We start from the raw sequence: 21,578 nt of genomic DNA on the forward strand, positions 1-21,578 counted from the left end.
GTTTCTGACATCGGATACTATCTATGGAATGTGGGTGTCTATTACTGACATCGATCCTATCTATGCGGATATCTAAATGCTAAATATGTTTCCGATATCGGGGTGTCCGGTTTCTGACATCGATCCTATCTATTCGGATATCTAACTGCGCGCCCGCTGTTGGCGGCGGGCGCGCAGTTAGGTCTGACGTAAGAGTCGCGACCGGGTATTAGCCAATCCTATCCTAACTTATTCAGATATCAGAAACGGATGTTTCTGATATCTGAATAAGTTAGGATAGGATTGGCTAATCTTTTTCAGATATCAGAAACGGATGTTTCTGATATCTGAAAAAATTTTTGATTTTCGATAATCGATAATTGATAATCGATCAATAAATTTTACTATTGATCGATGATCGATCATTGGCCGATAGTTGACCATCGGTCGATAGTCAATCATCGGCCGATAGACGATCACTGCCAAGCAGTTGTCACGTGACAACCACGTAACAACTGCGAATTTTATTTACTCTGATAAAGGCTTTTAAAATACGTTCGGCTCGGGCGGTTTCGAACCAGCGACCTTTCGTTCAGTAGCCCGACGCGGTATCTCTGCGCCACAGAGGGAAGTGAATATTCTGAACTTAGACTTTGCATGCAAACGTGGGTAGTGCTAGGGTTCGCCGCTCTGTTACGCTCTGTCAAGTGTAGTTTATAGTTGGTGATGCTTCCACAAGGTGGCGCTTGAGGTCGCCGTCGCCGCACCAATCAGCGTACTCCCCGCCTACGTCGTTGACTCGTGGGAAAGCGTGTGGACCCGCCGCTGGATGGCGCGATGTGCCGTGTGGTTGGTGATATTCCCACAAGATGTCGCGAGTCCTGTGGCTAATCGCGTCATTTGTGCGGCGCCGTCACACCAATCAGCGTAGGGCATTTTCTCTTTATTTATATATATATATATCTTCTCCGTAAAGACTCCGCACATTAGTTATGGAAGTGAGACGACCGATCGTCATGTATCAAATAGCTGCCATCGTGCTTTCCCTTCCAATCGTCTACATTATTGTCTTTGGACTTGCCACGTCTCAACCAAACCCTTACGGACAATGCACACTCGAGACAAGTTTGACGGAAGACATCAAAGTTCATCGATTTTCAGACTCTGTTTTGGCAATACGTGCCTGGATGAAAGTGTACTATCCCGAGTAAATTGGCGTAAACTTGGACAAAAAGCAGACTCGCAACCTAAAACAATGTCTTCACGAGGCCGACGTTCGTGTCTTGCGGAAACATGACCTACAGTGCGAAGACACTTGCAATATAAGTGAGTCGATGTATCTTCGTCGATGTCCATTCAATGTGTATCAAATTAGACGAGTGATCGGTGGTAAACCCTCGATGTATGGGATAAATTTAGATCACGAGGCAACATTGCCTCTCTTGGAGTTTTTGAATAAAGAGTAATAAAACACTCTACGCGTGTGTGTCTCAAACAAATCTGCAGAGTCTGTTGAAAGACTCATTGCAGTGTGAAGAACAACATCGTATACATTTTTTTTGTTTATTTTTTAAAATTACCTGCCCTAACCCAACTGTTGTGAGAGGAATCATAGCCTCTCCATTTCACGAGGTATTGGAGATCAGGCGCACGTCGTTTTCTCAAAATCTTCTCGATGATCCAGGCCTTGTTTTCGGGGTTGGAAACACGTTGCAACTCAGCTTCGTAGAAGGAACCGAGAACGAGCTCTTTTCTCACCAGGTCGACGAGGTAATATGTTGTGGGAATACCTAGTCGGATTCTGTCGACAATAAATACCTCATCTGTGAAGGACTGTTTGTACTTTTTTAAAAGAAGATGTCGTTCTTTGGATATGCGCACATAATCCCCGATCCGAAATTTCGGTTTCTTGGGTGCTCCCGACGGAGGAGGGAAAAGATGAAGAAAGAAATCTGTCTGATTCTCCTCGGTAACGTCGATGGGTCGAGCACCCAGCGTTCGGTGGTAGCTGTGGTTGTAGGATTTTACAATTTTGGGAAGGATCTCTATTAACCGCCTCGTTCTTGCATACTCAAAGTATTTATAGATCCGACTCATAATGGTTTTTTGCACGCGTTCTACTATGGAAGCCTTTTGCTTTGAAAACACAGAATACAATTTAACTCCCTGCTTATTCAGATATGACACGACTAATTTCCCGTAAAACTCACGGCCGTGGTCCGTGCATAGAAGCCTACATTTCTCCATCCTACGAAAGACGATTTTAATCGCTCTCACGACCTCTTCTCCCGTCTTTCGAGCGATCGGAACGGTGGAGAGAAATCGAGAAAACGTATCGATCACAAACAAAATGTATCTTTTTCCATCATTATATTTGGTAATTTTTTGGATTTCCACAAGGTCCGCCTGATAGACGTCTCGAAGTCCCAGGGTCAGCGTCTTGCGATATAGACGAGGGCGTTTGGTTTCTCTAAACAAGGTGTAAGCGTCAGATCCCTCTAAAAACTTTTCCGCCGTTCTGCGGCCCGTATGCCTGGCAAGTCCATTGACTCCACCGAAGGATGCGGGATGGGCTGCTCTGTAGTAGACCGCTTTGCTTTCCTTCTCTGACGACGGCATCTCGACTTCCGTCGGTAAGACTGAGCGCGAAAGGCTGACAGGTCCAGGAAGTTATTAATTACGGCGGAAACTGCACCTCTCACCCAGGAAGGTTGTCTATTGTAGAGCTCGTAGCGTAGTAGATCGATTATGTTGGATTCCTCGATCCTCTTTCCGTGAACAACCAACTTTCCATCGGGGGTGTAGGCAATCACCGACGAAATGCTCTCCAAGAGCCCCTGAACCTTCTTTCTTTGACGTGGCGGAAATGAGGAAAAAATTTTCTCGTCGTTGAAGTAATCTTCGTCTAAAATATCTTCCATGCCTTATCTAGCACTCGTTTAGATGTCCGTGGAGCAGGATCAGCACAGGCCTCTGCAGCAGCAACAGCGAAGGTCGAAGGTGAGTGCGGCGATGATGATGATTCTTGCTGCTCCTAGGAACGCTTCGGTGAAATATTCGGACAAGGAGGATCCTGCTCGACTGGTCGATCCTGCTTTGACTACTCTTCCTTTAAAGCGATCGTAGTTTACGATGCTCGTCGGCAGATTTTGTTTGACCAATAGCGTCGCGACACGTTCGAAATGAATGGGAACTGGCATCTGTTTCGCTCGCGAAATTAGATAAGAAACCACATCAATGATATGTGACTCATGAAGAGGCTTCTCCTCAATTATAATCTCTAACGTGTGTGGGTCCCATGCAATCACTGGTTTTAACAAATTTAGAAGTGATCGACCTTTTTCCCTATAGGTTTTGCTCAAAATATTGACGACTGCATTGATATCGCGATCTTCCGTGGCATCATTCGTCTGCGTCATTTGCTCTCTCGTAACGGGAGTCGTTTCCTGAGGCATGACGTTGTTAATATCAGGATTGTGCGGACGTAAACTTTTATGAAGCCTCTGAATGATTTTTTTCCGTTTGACGTCATCCGCTTCCCCCTCTTGTCTTAAAATATCAGGAATATGCTCTTCTTTGTAAGGTATGAGATGGTATTTCTTCATTTTCACACTCCGATGGCCTTGGCGATAGCTCTTCCTCCGAGCGTGGATAGCAGACCCAAGACACCCGGAAGGATCAAAGGTAAAAAGCCTCCTTTCTGTATCAATACACTTTTTATATTCTTGTGACCTTTCTTTCGGTTTCCCAATGATCTTATGAGGGGTACAAACCTCTTTACCTTCCTTTTTATAATTGGTGTGAGTGGAACGTTTCCTCTGCAAAGGTTTAAGCAAATTTCGCGAATGATGTTTAGATGTCCCTTTTTGACGTCACGAAGAAGGACTTCTCTTTGTCTAGACGATTTAGCTTTGGACAAGAGGTGCAAAAACCGTGCATGTCCCTTCAAACGATTCATGAGGAAGTGTCGTAGACGACTTCTGGTCCCTCGTCCGGCAAGATCCTTGTTCACAAACGGAAATTATCGGGGCAAGTTTGCGACAGGTCGATCAGGATGTAACTGAATGGTGTTTTACACGCGTCCGAATATATACGCGGAAGGACATGCCCTTTCTTCCCTCCAAAGAGCTGTCGAGATAGTACCTGGAGTTGATCGACAATCCTCACCGATTGGAATATCATTAGAGCCGTAGAATTTAAGCTGATTGTTCGAAAGTATGAATCTTGGTGAAACATGTTCTGAGTAATGAAAATGACGGATGCGTTATAGTGGTGAGCAGCGCCTATGAAATACTCGCATATCTCCTTCAGTTTTGTCCTATTTGAGAGAAAGTCGTCGAAAATAATTAGCGAGTTTGTCTCGGGATCCAAATTTTGCGGAATGTCCTTAGTGAACACAACGTCCGGGAGATCTTTAAAAAACGGTTGCTCGTAAACGTACACGTAGAAAATGACGTCCAACTTCTTATCAAACATTTCCTTTCTATAATGCAACAATTTACGAATATACATGCTTTTGCCTGATTTCGAAGAACCAATCATTGTTACAGACGCGGGCGTCTCAAATTGGAATTTATTGAGAACGAGCGTCATGACGGCCGGTTTGCAAATGTGAAAGGCAGTGTATCTACACCTTTCCATATACGCCGAATACCTTTACCACCTTCCTTACGAAAATACACGATGAGACGACCCGCCAGCTTCCCTCGCGCTGGCTTATCATAACCATAAACTCCGAAGCAACCGACCCTGGTGTCGAATTCTCACTTAACACGCACAGCCGTTCGTCAGTTCGTAAACAGATTGCTTTAAAGCGAAAAGCTGAAACAACAGAAACCTAATACGATGCACGGTGTCAAATTCGCGATTGTGGAGGCTGTCACGTCCAGACATGTCTCGCGGTGCCAATCGTTTTGTAAACAGGCTGCTATAAAACTGACGGACGTCCGCCGTTTTTTCAGAGCGTGCCACTACACGTGAGGTGAGGGGAAAAATATTTGAAACGCTTTTATTTTGTTTTTAACGTACATTTTTATTACAGGATCCCACTGCCGCCACCGCCGACCCAATGATGGCGAACCTCCTGGACAAGCTTAACTCCTTGAAATCGCCGTCAAACTTTGTTAAGATGGATCTGATTCCGTCTGATGTCAAGCTGCCTGTGTTAGACATTGGACATTTGGACACACGTTACGGACCGTCCGTCTTCGTATCCCTCCAGCTGTCAGACGACATTGTCAAGGTATTTTTGCCTAAACGATTTTCAGAGCTCAGTGACGAGGAGCTTGAAAGTATGCGTCACATGACGGGATTAGTACTAGAGAAAAGCAAGGGCGACGGACAGTCACCCATCATTGTCTTCTCGAAGTTGGACATTTAGGTGTCTTTTTTTTTTATTTTCTCAGAAATGGTAACCTGTCACTTGTGTAACGTACGGGAGAGGCAACAATATTCCAGCGCAGAGGCATTACAAGTTCATCTGGCTCTTGTACATAATGTTCCCTATCAAGATTGCATTCTATTTTGTGAAGGCCTCTGCGCTTTTCGAAACTTTACGATGCGCTATGATATGTATTTTCACGAGCGCGACGACGAGGCTCACGACGTCTCTACACTGTTCCGTCATCACTCAGATGCAATGTCCAACGTATTTAGACATTACGGAACGCCGCTGCGTTTTTTTATCACGTTAACCGCAGAACTGACACGACTTAACTCCGAAGGCGAATTTGACTTTAGCGTGCATTACTTTCACTCTTTCGTTCACACGATCTGGGCCGAGGGTAACATCGCTAGCGCCCTGCAGCTTGCCTGCGGCGAGATAAACGCCCGTCGAGCAGTATCAGGAACGTGGGTCGGGTTTCGCGCTCGTCGTCATCCAACAATGTAGCATCACAGTTGGACGTTTCGTTCCCCAGAAGGTCGGATGTCAAAGTTTCACTTTGCCGAAGGAACTGGCAAACAAACAGTGTATTTTGAACGTGAACGAACGCATGAAGGACTCCGAAAGAAAAATGTGCTTCATCTTTTCCGTGCTTGCTGGGTTGCATCCCACTCAACATAAAACGAGAGCTTCCTCATACAGGGACCATCTGAGCAAATATTCGTCTCCTTTGAACTATGCAGTGACATTTCCAGGAGACGTAGAGACTTTCGAAAGAAAAAATCGCGTGTCCATCAACGTGTACGGTTACGAACGGGAAAAAAACTTTGTCTATCCTCTCGAAATCAACGATCACGAGTTGGAAAAGCATGCAGATTTGCTCTTGATTGACGACCAGTTTGTCCTCATCACCAACTTCGCCGGGCTTTTCGAAAACAGGGCTTGCTACCGATTCCCCTGTAACAGATGCATGATGGGTTTTCGTTTTCGGATTTCTCTAACCAGTCATTTTGCCTTGTGTAAAGAAAAAAAAGCCAGTCCGAACGGTCTCTCCTAAAAAAGGGGACGCGCTTTATTTCCGTAACACTCACCTCATGGAGCCTTTTCCATACTTCTGCGTCTACGACTTTGAGGCCATCTTGAAACCGAAAAACACGGATCACGTTTACGAGAGTCACGTACCCAGCTTGTTTTGTATTCTAGTGATCCGTTCTACAGACTCACGAATCATGGAACGTTTCTTGTATCGAGGCGAGGATTGTGTCGAGCAGTTCATTTCCATCCTCAATCAAATGTCCAACCTCATTCCCGAGTGGATTAGGAGCGATCTCACGACGGTCAAAAAGACACAGAGCACCGGCAGTCACTGTGATGTATGTGGCGAGTCGTTCGACAGACGTAAAAGAAAGGGCAACGATCATTTTACCGGACCTTACAGGCTGTGCAAAGGCTGTAATTTAAACGACAGGAATAACAAAAAAGTCATTCCCCTGGTTGCACACAACCACTCGTACGACCTTGCCTTTATTTTACCGAAACTACATCTATTCGAGTCCAAAGATATCAAGGTTCTCGCCAGTAGTTGTCAACAGTTTAAGCGACTCGACGTGGGTAACCTACGGTTTCTCGACAGTCTAGCTTTCCTCCCCGCGAGCTTGGACGCACTTGTGCGGGACCTCCATTCCAAAGGCTTGGAAAATTTTTGCTGCCTTCGTGAAGCGTTTCCTCAACATATTGAGTTGCTGGCACGTAAAGGTGTGTTTCCCTACGATTACATAACCGACTTCAGCGTCTACGATGAGCCCGAGGTGCCACCACGTGAGTCGTTTTACAACAAGCTTAACGACGCTCACATTTCTGAGAAGGATTATCACCATGCCCAGGTCGTTTTTGACACGTTCAAGTTCAAAAACGTGGGAGAGTACAGTGACTGCTATTTGAAACTCGACTGCTTACTTCTATCCGACGTAATGCAAAATTTTAGGAAATGGACCCTGGAAGCCTACGAGATCGATCCCTTGCATTTCGTGTCGCTTCCTGCCCTAAGCTTGGCTTGTGCGCTTAAGCAAACAAAGGTCAAACTTGAGTTGCTCAACGACGTCGACGCATATCTTTTTATCAAATCGGGTTTACGAGGAGGAATCGTGCAATGTGCAATTCGACATGCGAGAGCTAACGTTCCAACCAGCGACTCGTTCGATCCTAACAAAGATGCTTCTCAAATGTTCGACCTCGATGTGAACGGTCTTTACGCATCAACGATGAGACAACCGCTTCCGTACGGCAATTTCCGATGGCTCGATCGCGAAGAAATCAATGCCCTTCAGTTCGCTCAGGTTTCAGACGACTCACCCACTGGTTACACCTTGGAGGTAGACCTAGACTATCCAGAGGAACTACACGACTCGCATGCAGACTTTCCTTTGGCTCCGAAAAAACGAGGGGTTCCTTTCGAATGGCTTTCGTCTTATCAAAAGGCGCTAGTGAAAAAATTTGGCCTACCCGAGAGAGAATCTGAACGTAAGCTTCTTTTAACCCTATTTCCCAAACCTAATCACGTTATTCATTTCCGAAACCTAAAGTTGTACCTGCAGCTAAGGATAAAACTGAAGAAGATTCATCGCGTCCTGCAGTTTTCCCAGCGGGCCTTTCTAAAAGAATTTATCGACTTCAATCACGATCTGCGCAAGCAGGCTACCAACACCTTTCAGAAGAATCTGTCAAAGTTCTTTATGAACTCGATCTACGGAAAGACGATTGAAAATCCTCGCCAATACAACGACATTTTCATTAGCGTTTCCGAGGACGAAGTCGTAAAAAATCTGCAAAAACCTAACCTTAGACAATTTACAGCGATCGGTCCGAACGTGGTCATATTTCAATTTTCACAGAAAACTTTGCACCTGAACAAGCCCATATACGCAGGTTTCTCTATCCTAGAGATGTCGAAGATCGTTATGTACGATTTCTTCTATAATCAGATCAGGAGAGTTTTCCCGGATGCTCGCGCTGCATATAGCGACACGGACTCATTTATCCTCCAAATCAGCGGTCGGGACGTCGACGAGAGGCTCGCAGAGCCTACCGAGAGCCACCTAGATACTTCCGGTTACCTGTCCGACCACGCCTTGTATTCGCTTCAAAACAAAATGCGACTTGGAGTTTTCAAAAACGAGCTGCCGAAGGACCACATTCTAGGATTTGTCTGTCTTAAACCGAAATTCTATGCACTCGATCTAGAGTCGCAAGAACATTGTGTGAGGGCTAAAGGAGTAAAAAGATGCGAGTCGCGTAAGCTAACTTAAGGTCTCTACCTTCAGACTCTCCAGACACAAACTCTGCACACAGTCACCCAAAGAATCATTGCTCGTAAGCAAAATAAAAACAAAAGTGTTGTCGTAGAAAAAATTAGATTGAACCCCTTCGACAACAAGCGTTTTATCGAATACAACGGACTTTCGACGCTTCCTTACGGACATCTCAGACTCGGCGAAATGTCCTCCTCTAAGACAACGGGGTGTGTTCGATAAAAATGTAATCGCGGCAGCGTATTTTTTTATCTTTTGGGATGAAGGGAGTAATGATATGGTTCAAATCCTGGAACTGCCCCCCCCCCCCCCACACACACTTTGTACTCGATCAAAAAGTTATTCCGACACTGTAATTTTTATTATTTTGAACTTGTTTTGCTGATGTATTCTTATAATATGTTATATTGTAAGTGTGTATTCATGTCTGTTTGTTTTATGTAGAGCGTTTTCAATGCATATGAATGCATGCAATAAAACGATTCATGCTTTACTTTTTGTGTTTGTTTTTATTTGACTGAAAAAAGATTACAAAACGCTGCAGCAGGATAGCTCTAACTTGGGAGATGGAAATTGTTTCCGCACAAGTACATATATCAAACGATCGTTCCATCGATGATCGGTTGGCGAGAACGCCTTGGTGCATTCGCGGAGTGCTACACCACAACACAGGAGAGCGCCGACGTATATACAGTAAAGTCCACACGTACTTGACTTGAATCCTTGAATTCTCTTTTTGTTGAAGAAGAAGCTGGAAACGTTTCCGATAAAGTCGTAAAATTCTTCGTGTATTGGAATCATACCAAAACTGTCAAAATAACTAATCGAATTGTCCTTTGGAGATATAAAAAAAAGAACCCAGTGTTCGCCGGAAGAAGATCTCGGTGCCGTGTTAAGCATGTAAAGACCCTGGCTTGGTCTCTCCTGGCCAATCTCGTCGCAAGAAAAAGTACCGCGAAACCAGGGTCGCGTACACTGGTTGCCTGCAAACATCGAATGAAATGTGTGTTCTTCCATTTCTTCAATTGGCGATCCTGACCCGTCTCTCCTTGTCAATTTCCAAAACGCGTGGTGTTTCTGACATGAACAGGATCGTGACTGCCTTATTTAGGTCTTGTTTGAAAGTCAGGGTGAGTCTCACATTGGCTGTGAGGATAGGACATAAACTCTGCTCTTCCCTGTCGGGAGTCAAAGTGTAGTATAGAAGAAAAGAGTCTTTTGAGAAGGCACCTTTAGAGAACGAAACGTCTTTTCGACTGAGTCGATGCAGAAAGTTCATATAGGCCTTCATATAAAGATCCTGATTAAAATCGAAATTTTCCGTCTGCTGAGACCCTCCAACGTCTAGTACGGCCGTTTTCAGATTGAAGTGTTCAAATTTGAAGGGGTCGTGTTCGCGACTTCCCTGAAACGATTCACTCTTTACGAACGCGATGACGAGCTTAGATGGAACCCGATGAGGATAAAGGTCGTCGAGAACGATATGTGACACACCGGGAGAAACGGTTCTGGTTTTGATCTCCACTCCGCGTAACAGGTATGATGTGGGAGTAGATTGCAATCGCCTTTCGATTCCGACAAGAACTGTCCGGGCCACTTGGACTCGTCGAATGTACAGAACGATGCGAGGAAGCTGAACAATGTGCTTTTGTTGAATCGTCGAAGCAGCCAAGAGTCTGAAATCTTCGGTTTTTTGTCGCAGCACGATGCGGATGTCCACCCCGTTAAGTAGGAGCTTTTCTTGCTGGCAAATGTCGCTGAATATCGGACAGAACATGTCGCAAAGGGTAGATCCCTCGCTGCGCTTGAAGCGAGCGGCAAGTCCCTTGGCATCCGGCGGAATTTCCAGCTTTTCCGATGTATTGACTGGGTCCTTTTCGTAGAGCATCGCAGAAAGAGAATGATCTCTACTTACCTGGTTTGCATTAAGCAGAATATCAAGATGTGAACGATAGGCATAGTTTTCGTACTGGCTGACAAGAGTTTGATTCAGATAAATGTGTAGGTATTGAAAGAGGGAGCTTCCAAAGGACTGAACCGGAATCACTTTATCGTTCGTAACCGACCCATCGACTGCAACAGTGCTCGCAGGATCGCCATTAGCTCGAACGATTTTAGATTGAATGTGAAGGAAGCTCGATTTCAAATCGTAAAAGTGTGGACCCAAAGAAGGGACGTGAAATTCCAAAATGGACGTGGAGGTTGCACTAGCGACGGGAAAGAACTCAAGATATTCCGATTTTTCCAGGGCAAACGAAGTAGGCGGCAGCGAGAAAAGTTCTAGTTCACCGGTTGTGCACAGCAGGATCGTTCGTGAAGGGTAAAGATACCGCTCGACATTCTCTAGGTGTCAAAAAAGTCTAGACCCTTCCGTCTATTTTCTCGTCGACAGACTGAGGAAGGTTTCTCGGTCTTCTTTCTTTTATGACCTGCACCGGAGAGCTTTTGCAGAAGCTCGTCCCTCGTGTTTCGATACGTCTTGCCAATTCCTTTTTTGAGGGCATCCCAAAGTGAGGAACCTTGTCTGACGCGCTCTGCTACGTATCTGCCAGTGGCCACGAGTTTTCGACCGAGGTACGGGCTACTCTCTTTGTAAACACCGGCGATATTCTTTGATAGATGTCGGACAGTAGACCGCTCCCCACTTGGAACAAAGGCCCGGACACAAAATGCGGCAAATATTTCTCTCCGGAACCGGAAAAATGATCCACACAGCACGGTGCAGACTTTACGTGCATTTTCTAAAATGCAGGGTTGCTGCGACACGACCGGATCCGTCTAGAAATGGAATGTAAGTTCCTTTCTCACCAACGAGCTCCAGACAAATGGTGTTGACTTCCTTTACGATCACCTTCTTATATTGTAAACAAATTGAATGAATACGACATCATCTCATTTTGCTTAGTCACCACGAAAGGTACGACTGTCAAAAGAGGGGCTTTCACATCACCAACGTGTTCCGCTTCTAAGATATCGCAATACGTAAAAATGTAATTATTTGGATATAATATGACTTCACGGTCTGCCACGGTAAAGGGGGTATACACGGTCTTTTCACCAAATCCGAGCATGTGTGGCAAGTGCTGATTCATCAATATATATTCATTGTGATGCAACTGCAATGCTACGAGTTTTATGTAGGGGTTATGACGAAGCAACAGTTTTGAGGGAGGGAGTTTGAGTGTAGATTGGTACGCGCTGTTTGTCGCATCAATGAGGTGTTCTGCCGATTCGTAGAAGCCCTCGAGAATCTCAATACGGTCCTGTGTCATGACGTGTTTAACTCTTGTCAGCTCTATCTCAACCTCTTTATCGAACGTCAATTCCTCTACGGGACGGCCTTCCATAGACTGACCTATATCAAATATTTGCTCTGAAAAGCCAAGTTTTTCGGCTAAGCGAGACGACATGTGCAAAGCGTTGTTTCTCTGGAAGGTTATGGAATACAAGCTTTCTTTTCGAACGAGGCTCGCTTTGGGTCCGAACAATTCTCTCAACCCACTTCCCAACAACGAGAGGACGTCTTGTTTTGCAGGGATTCGAATCTTTTTGCTGGATTCCACATGCCCAGCGTCCGTTGGTCTGACCAAATAGATCTCGTTAGATGGCCTCGTCACATTCTTGATGCTAAATGGAAAATTTAATTCCTCTAGGGCGACCTCATACGGTTCATTTAAAAGGATAGGTTGGGACAGCTGTACCTTAAGCTTACTTAAACTATTATCGTGAAATATTTCACTGGAGGCATTGGAGAAAAGGTTCACATAAAATTGATTGCTCATTCTACAGACCGATCGTGCACTCGGTCAACACAAGACTGACCGGGCCGATAGGGAGGCCCGATCTTTTCTATCCGACAAAATGAAACACAAATAAATTAAGATGACAATTTATTTCCACGAGTCCACACTATCCGCAGTGACCAGCCTGTATCGAAGAACCTCCGCGGCCAGCCGATACACGTAGGTTGCTTCGATGTGATAATTGCACCGCACTGACCGCTTGATGGTATGCACCGTGTCCGAGAGAAACTCCACCAAGTCCGTCGTTTCCGCTTCGCTCACTCTGGACATCACCTTGATCACCCATCCCGACAAGAATGTGAAAGAACCCTCGTGCGATGGCCACTCCTTGTCCTTTCCCTCGTAGTGCTCGTACACGCGGGACACTACACGGAACACAACTGGGTCCACTTCATAGGGAGGGAACTTTCCGAACACAATCAGATCGATGAGCAGTTCCAGCGCAGTCACAAAGAAGTCGTTGTTTGTCTTACGGTCTCCAGTGCAGACTTCTATCTCGCTACAGCGAGTGTGTTCTTCCGTGCAACTAGTCAGGCGACCGCTCGCAAACATCTCGACAGTTCGAACTTCACGACACGAATGGCATAGAGAGTTCGTCGCCTGGGTCATACGACACCTTACGAGCATGTCAACAGACTGAAGGTCAGTGATAAGATAAGCCGCAGGACTCGCGACATCATGTGGGAATATCACCAACAACACGCACATGGCGCCATCCAGTGGGGTGTCCCCACACTTTCCCGCGAGTCAATGACGTAGGCTGGGAGTACGCTGATTGGTGCGGCGACGGCGACCTCAAGCGCCACGTTGTGGAAGCATCACCAACTATAAACTACACTTGACAGAGCGTAACAGAGCGGCGAACCCTAGCAATACCCATGTTTGCATACAAAGTCTAAGTTCGCAATATTCACTTCCTTTTGTGGCGCAGAGGTACCGCGTCGGGCTACTGAACGAAAGGTCGCTAGTTCGAAACCGCCCGAGCCAAAAGTATTTTAAAAGCCTTTTCCGGAGTAAATAAAATTCGCAGTTGTTACGTGGTTGTCACGTGGCAACTGCTTGGCAGTGATCGTCTATCGGCCGATGATCGACTATCGACCGACGGTCAACTATCGGCCGATGATCGATCATCGGAGAACGATCGATCATCGATCAATAGTAAAATTTATTAATCGATCTTCAATTATCGATTATCGAAAATCAAATATTTTTTCAGATATCAGAAACGTCCGTTTCTGATATCTGAATAAGTTAGGATAGGATTTAGCCATTTAGATATCCGAATAGATAGGATCGATGTCAGAAACCGGACACCGCGATATCGGATACACATGCACGCAGTTAGCCATTTAGATATCCGAATAGATAGGATCGATGTCAGAAACCGGACACCGCGATTTCGGAAACATATGTACGCAGTTAGCCATTTAAATATCCGAATAGATAGCATCGATGTCAGTAAGACACCCACATTCCATAGATAGTATCCGATGTCAGAAACCGGACATATTGGAAACATATCGGGAACATGTCGATATCGGAAACACATGTTTTCGTATTGATTGATTATTGGGCTGATCGTGTACACTTTTACTACTACTGAGGCTGCATCAGACTGTTGTATTCACTTTAACAAAAAAGAGTAGCCCCTAGACCCCTTGTCACACGTAATACACTCAAAAACTTCAGTTCGACTTGTAGCGCACCAACGTCGAACTGGAGGCCCCACCTTTTACGCCAGGCTTGATGACGGTGTGGCATAACATATTAAACTGAAAACGTATCTGTCAAAGACTACAGGAAACAAAAAACGCTAAGGTTTTGCAATATAACAAAAAAAATTCTTTTTCTGTCAGTCAGGCCTACATTAGCTATTTTATTAAGTTGTAAAGCTCGGATATTAAGCCCCTCATGAAATGTAGAACCGTCGATTCAACTAAGTGTACTCTACGTCGAACTCAAGTTTTAGGACGTATTATATGTGCCAAGGCGTGTAAGAATATATCCTTTCTTTTAGTGTGTATCGCCATTTGTTTTGTTTTCTACTGTTCTGCTTTTGTTTTGCTATTCTTCGTTTAATGCGTGGCTCATCACCCAAACGCAGGGTATAAAAAGGATGAGTTCAAAATAAACCAGGCAGCCGTGGTTGTTCTGCCACCAGACACCTGTAATTTTGACAATGGGCCTGTGTCACGTCATATGCTCGGCGAACACTTTCAATACTGACCGTTTCAGTACTCTGGACTGGCGCGACGCCTATAATCAAGGGCCCCTGGATGACGCGTCATAAAAGCTGGTTGTCGTCAGCATGCATCGCAGTTTGTTTGCTATAACTGGTTGCCGTTTGAGATATCTTGCTTACCGGCTATTTTTCAGCCGAAGATAGAGTGGGTCGTTCAACGTCTGCCAGACGTGCAAGCCTACTTTCGATAAATTGTGCTGATTATGTGACGAATCTGAAATTACTATTCCAGCGCTTTCTTAAACACAGGGTGAATGTACAATAGGAAAATTTCTACAGGCCTCCTGCGCGTAAGCTCTAAACAAACTGTGGAGCCCTTCTTTTGGGTGGAACAGGCACACCTGAGTGGGCTTCGCACTACTCATGGCTCTTTCGCTGACCTATTTTCTTTCTGTGTAGTGCTGAATTTTGATTGCGATGCGGGCGATTTGAAGAAGGGAAAAGCAGCTTTCGACGTCCGAAATGGGCTAGATTGTACGCCGCTAGACCATAAAAAGTGCCACATTCATGCCACGGCCACTGAAGTACGCGTCTCTGGGTGGTGGCAACGGTGGCGCTGAAGTCAAACCATCTCGCGTCACAACCATCTCGCGTCATGTGTATTTTTTTACGCATGAAGCGGTGCTTATTTTCTTTCTCTCTCTCTAGGGCTTAAACTTTGACTTGTGCTTCAACTCTGCTCATTTTTTTTTGTATTTTTCTCGTTATCTCGCGTTCAGCGCCAGAACATGCACGCTTCTGAACGTGTGACAGTCTGAGATGCTAAAGGCTGGACTACCCAAAACAACTCCTTGCAGAGCCCCTGGGCGCTGCGAAAAGTAATTTTGTGTCCGCTAAATGCCAAGTAATGGCGCTGCCGTCGGTGCCGAAGGTTGCCAGATAACCAGCTAACACCAATACATCCTCCTTCCTCTAAACAGGTGGTGAAAAAAAAACATTAAAAATAATGTGGCTTGAAATGTTCGTCATAGCTCTGCCTTCGAGTGGCTATCGTAACCGTGTTGTTTCTCCGTTCACGAATGTCTCGGGATGTGCACGGCTGCTCTCTATCCACAGGCACGTCTCTTACAGTGCCAATCAAAACCGGCGCCAGGTCAGTCTCATTGTCCTCCTCATGTGGCTCATAATCATCGTTTGCAGAAAGAAGGGGCACCCGGTTTCGTCGCAAGTCATTCACATTTCCTGTTCCAAACAAATACGAGCGTGCAGCTAAGCCTCGTTCTACCTGAGCTTTGCAGTGCCATCCTCCAGCTTCCCGAATTTTTACAAATTCCCCTAGAGTGAGAAGAACTTTGACATATGCCGCAGTAGTCCGTTCAGTGCACTTGTCCACTGGTAGTGGAGCCTCTATTGAAAAGCCTAAAATGTGAGACATTCATATGCGACTTATCCGCAGCTCGCTCGGGTTTCTGCCATCTTCCAAAATGCTGCATCTGTATTTCAACAATTCAAGCCAAAAACCTCCTTTAGTTTTAGTAGCCTTTATCAAAATTTGCTTACCGATCTGCACTTCTTTCTGAGCAAGTTCGTTAGACCGTAGAAAATAGGGAATGATGTTCCGTGAACGAAGTCTTACATACAAGTAAATTCCGAAAATTCGTGCGGTGAAAACTCGGCTGCATTGTCAGACAACACTTCAAGTGGAATTCCATGCCTTGAAACCATGATGCTAAGTTTCTTCACCTCGGGCGCTGAAGTTGCAACTCGAACCTTTTCTACTTCTAGGATTTTCGAAAGAGCACCAAACGCCAGGAGGTTTGAGCAACAAGCATGCTCAAAAAGATGTACACCGATGGGATTCCATAGAAAGTTTGAAAGTGGTAGCATACAAAGTTGCTCACTTGGTATTTTGCATAAATACCGCTAACAAGTGGGGCATCGCCGATCAAAATATTTAATATTCTGATTGATGTCGGCAAGAACACCAGCTTGCTCTCTCTTTCACTCTCTCTCTCTCTCCTTTCCCTCATTGACTCCAAGATGTCACTCATGAATTGCCCCAAAAATATATGTCCCAATATTATCAGGAATGAGGACTTTCTTGCACTTAAAGATATTGTAGAGGTGCAGTCCTGGAATAGGTCGGTGGCGATCAAGACTGCCGATCACGTGTACGAGCATATCATCACTAGCTCTCTCAGCTCTCAGCCGTTCAGAAGTTTCTTGACTGACCGCACAATAGTGACTCTGTAAAGCTATCTCAACGTGAGAAATTGCAGCGTTTTGCTTTAGTTTTTAAAGCTCTCTCGAGTGGGCGTTGGGAGAAACTAGGTCTTCTCTGGTACAAACTTTAGCTCAAACTGGTACGTCATTCGAACTAAAACAAAACTATGTAATGGTTGTGACATATCACCAACCGTCTTCGCAATCGCGATAAGAGGCTTGTGGTCTCTTTCAGGTAAAACCCTCCTCACATACACAGGACGCGAAACATCTCCACCCCGTAAGTTACTCCTACATTGTGCACTTTTCAATCTTAAAGTACTTTCTATCGGTGTCTGTAAAAGGTCGCAAGAGGTCCCTGGCTCATTACCAGGACCCGGCTTATTTTTTCGGTCGCGTCCCAGTCATAGCTGTGCTTGTAGATTAGCGTTTGTCCTTTGTCTCCCTTTGTTCCCCTTCTCCATTGATTATTATCGTTATACTTGTCCTCCTCGCTTGCACCTTTGCACTAATTACATTACCACAATAACTTTAAAATACAGGCAGTTCACCCTTATTGGTGTTAGACTGGTGGCAGCTGATAAAACCTGTTTGCTCTACTGACGTCTAACTAGTGGTTAGCTCGGTTAGTAGAGCGCTCCACTGGAAAGGGAGAGGTCCCTCGTTCGATCCCAGGACCGGGCGGATTTTTTTTCGCCGCGCGCTAGTCACCTAGTTTTGTTGGGAGATTTATGTTTGTCCTTTTTCCCCCTTTGTTCTCCTTCCCCAGGGATTATTACCGTCATACTTGTCCGGCTCGCTTGCACTTTTGCATTAATCGCATTATCATAACAAGGCTTCAGCTCGCTTCTTGACTGTGTGGGTAATAGTTAACCAGACACTCGGTGCAATTGAGGGGTAAGCAATTAGCTTGTAAGCAGCAATTGCAGAAATATGATTTGTTCTAGAGATTCTTGTAGGCGTCTGTGGTTTCAGAGGTTAGATCAGTGCTATGTCGTCGGCGTACATAATTGTTTGTGCTGAGACAGATTGTTAGGACAGTGATGTAAATAGAGAATAGTGTTAGTCCCAGTACGCTGACCTGGGGAACGCCGCAGAGCACGGCGCTTTGACAGGATGTTTGTCCGTGTAAGACTACTTGGTGGGTTCTTCTTGAGATGTATTTATTTACCCTGGGAGGAAAGCACGCTGGATCACGATCTTTTCTAGTTTGTTGCGCAGGAGCGTGTGAGTGATCCGATCGAACGCTTTCAAGATATCTAACTGAACTAACTCACACGCTGTAAGGCCGTCTAAAAATGAGCTGGTGGTGTGTACAACCAGAGCCAGAAACGTCTCGGAACTACGTCCTTGACTGAAGCCGTTCTGTGCCTTGCATAGCATGTTGGCCTCTAGATATTATTAGAATATTCTTGTTTATGCTCCTTTCCAGTGTCCTGCACACAGCTGATGGGGAGGCAATGAGGCGGCTGGCGTCTGTCATGTCGGTACTGAGATTACTTCTTCTGAACATAGGTGTGAAAGGGTGTGCTTCCAGGCAGATTTTGCGGTACCGGAGTCTACAATTTATTTTAACTTGATGGCTAGGATTGCAATTGGTGTAGGAGAAGAGAGCTTCAGGGTGAATGGGTGGATGCGATCAGGGCAACATTTGAAGATGTGCCAGATAGGACAAGTTAACTAGTGACATCGTTAGTTATTGTGATTGATGAGAAGGAGATGGTTCCTGCAGGTAAGTCAACAAAAGGTGTCCGAATGTTTTTTTTAGAAGACCGCACGGATGAAAATAGCTGGTTGAAGATTTCAGACACTGCGTTTGGGTCAATGATAAAGAGGTTGTTACGGGTGAGGTACGGTCAGATGTAAGATGGCTCGCGCTGAGACTGCGTCACTGCGTCAGCTGCATGTGACGTCAACGTCCAATCAGCCTTCCCGACGGACAATTCACAGTTCTACGGGATTCTTCAGGGTTCCACCCGACCCACCCTCCAGCCATTTGAGCCGACGCGTTTCACGAAATCCCTGCGTTTCGGAGCTCGCAGGAACAAAACCATGTGCTCACGCAAACCTTTTTTTATGCAGGTTAGTAATTTGACATCAGGCCCTTTCTGTTATTTTAGTATTTTCATGTCAGATCCACCCAACACCATATTCTTGATTGCGAGCACTGGGAATAAGCACTTTCAGCCGTAAACTATACTACAAGAAAAGAGTGGTGTTTGTCCTGTTGTTGCTGTATACGTATAAAACAGTATTCAAGCACGCGCAAAACACAATCGTCGCACGCGGTAATTGCAAGTTCTGTACACACATAAAACAACATTCAAGTACACACACGACCCATCGTCCCACCCCCGCAGGGGGCACCTGTGAACGCAAGTGTTTGGAGAGTGGTGTCTCTACGGACCCCGAGCCCCGCAGGGGGCGCCTGCACCTTAGGTGCTAGGTGCTTGGTGAGTAGCGTCAACACGGACCCCAGCTACATTGGCGATACAGCAGACCCTGATTAAAAAGTGGCTAAAACCCACCCACGTCTGGCTGTGCGTGGCGAGCCCGTGTTCGGGGAAAAGGGCATCCTGGTGGTTGAGCCGAGCCCGGGGTACGTTTGGGCCCTTCGGGGCCCCCCGGGTGAGGCAATACACCACTTCGGCCCCCGCTTCTCATAGACGGGAGTCCTGGTAAGGCCCGGCCAGGATGATTGAGCCTAGTCGCCATTTATTCTACTATCCCCTTTTTCTCTTTTCTCCCCTTCCAGCTCCTTCACTTTCACCTTCTTTGGCGGCAAGGGCTAACCGTGTGTGGTGGCAGATACCCTTATCCTAAGCACACTTGGGTGTAGCACCTGGGCAAGTGCAAGTAGATCAGCGGTTCCAGCAAAGCCCATTTTGTTATGGGCCGCTGACTACTCCCTACGTTGGGATCGATGGTGGGCGGCACACCGCAGGTGCCGAAATCCTTTTCCCATTCATATGAGTACCGGAACTAAATCTTTCCTTGATCGGGCCCCGAAAAGGGTCCGGACCGAAGAGACAACATTAACAAACCCTACCTTGCCAGTCATAAATTTTCCTAAATTTATAGTAATGCACTCGGAAAACAAAGATCAACCACTTGCAAAGCTTTTCCCGTTCTTGGTCGCAAAGACTCTGGAAACTGTGATAGGAAAATATTTTAAAGCCAAAATACTTCCATCTGGCGACCTGCTTATGAAGGTCACACATGCTGAGCAAAGCAAAGCACATCTTGCACTCAACCAAGTAAGAGATTACAAAGTGTCAGTGACTCCACATCGCTCACTGAACAGCACGCAGGGTGTCATCTCTGTAGATGATATCCTTGGAATATCTACGGACGAGATACTCGAGGGACTTCAAGATCAAGAGGTGGTCGCTGTGATCCGTCGCGGCGGTGAAGAACGGGACAAAAAACACATTGTGCCAACGTTCAACTCGACAACACTCCCCTCCACAGTTAAAGCCGGGCATCTCAACTGCAAAGTTCGCCCCTACGTCCCCAGTCCAAGGCGTTGCTTGCGCTGCCATCGCTTTGGACATGGGTCACTAACCTGCAGTGGAAAAGCCACCCGTGCAAAATGTGCAAGCACTGACGACCCTTCAGACAACTGTGGAATATATACCCATCTTTGCGTCAACTGCCGAGGAACACACCCAGCATATCCTCGCAGCTGTCCCCTGTGGAAGCGAGAGAAGGAAATTTTCTCACTAAAGGCCAAAGAAAATATTTCTCACCCAGAGGCACGGAAAAGATATTCTTTTATTTCTCAAGGCTCGTATGCCGAGGCCACGCGCAGGGACCGGCGCGGTCGACGGCGTCGACGGAGTCAACGGGAACGCAGACGTCAACGGACGACCTGAGTCCCCCCCCCCCCCCCCCCCCCCCCAGTCCCCCTCAACCTCATCTGTAGTGGCACAAATCACTTGAACCCCAAAACAAAATGTAGATCCTATCGCTTCGGGTACCAGTCAAGCGCAGGGTTCTTCAATCCCTGCGCCATCCAAAACCCAGGTGCCTCGAGGCCAGGGACTTCCTTCTCGTCCCTCTAAAGGCGCCCGAAAACCTGGTAAGCCGTCGGGGTCACAGGCCCTTAGGGGTCAGCCAGAGGTGGCCCCCGATGAGCCGATGGACGAGAGCGGGCCCAAGTCCAAGGACGACAGGCCCTACTCAAGCTCGGAGTCCTTAAATTCGACCTCCTGTGGCAACACAGATAGGCCGAAGAACACATCTAAAAAGAAAAATTCACGCCGTATGAAAATTGATTTTTAGGTCTAGATGAATGATCTTTCTTCTAATTCATGCATAATGGCAGCATTCCTGCAGTGGAAATGTCGAGGGTTGCTTCGAAACTACGACGACGTACACTCTCTGTTAGACCAGCATCACCCTATAGCATTTTGTCTTCAGGAAACGCACTAAACAATAGTCACTCTAATATCCTATGGCGCTTTCAGGTTTTTCGCAGGGACATACCTCTTCTGTCGCGCAGTTCTGGTGGAGTAGCTATAGTTGTCCAGCCGTGTACCCCATCTGTTGAGGTTCCTTTGAATACCACTCTAGAAGCCGTGGCAGTTCATGTTCCGTTCGACCGTTTAATAACCGTCTGCTCGCTTTACATTCCCCAAGTTATTCTGTATCCCGAGAAGAGCTTGAAACCCTTCACGACCAATTACCCCAGCCTGCCC

At 46.1% G+C, this 21,578-nt stretch overlaps 1 protein-coding gene across 1 annotated transcript; it reads left to right on the forward strand.

Moving 5' to 3' along the window:
* Positions 1-6,456: 6,456 nt before the first annotated feature.
* On the forward strand, positions 6,457-8,667 carry LOC120846665. The gene has a single exon (XM_040218516.1). The coding sequence runs from the start codon at positions 6,457-6,459 to the stop codon at positions 8,665-8,667; it is 2,211 nt and encodes a 736-aa protein (XP_040074450.1).
* The last annotated feature ends 12,911 nt before the right edge of the window (positions 8,668-21,578 follow it).

This window comes from Ixodes scapularis, unplaced genomic scaffold, assembly GCF_016920785.2.
Source record: "Ixodes scapularis isolate PalLabHiFi unplaced genomic scaffold, ASM1692078v2 PGA_scaffold8__174_contigs__length_109621045, whole genome shotgun sequence".
NCBI classification, from domain to species: domain Eukaryota; kingdom Metazoa; phylum Arthropoda; class Arachnida; order Ixodida; family Ixodidae; genus Ixodes; species Ixodes scapularis.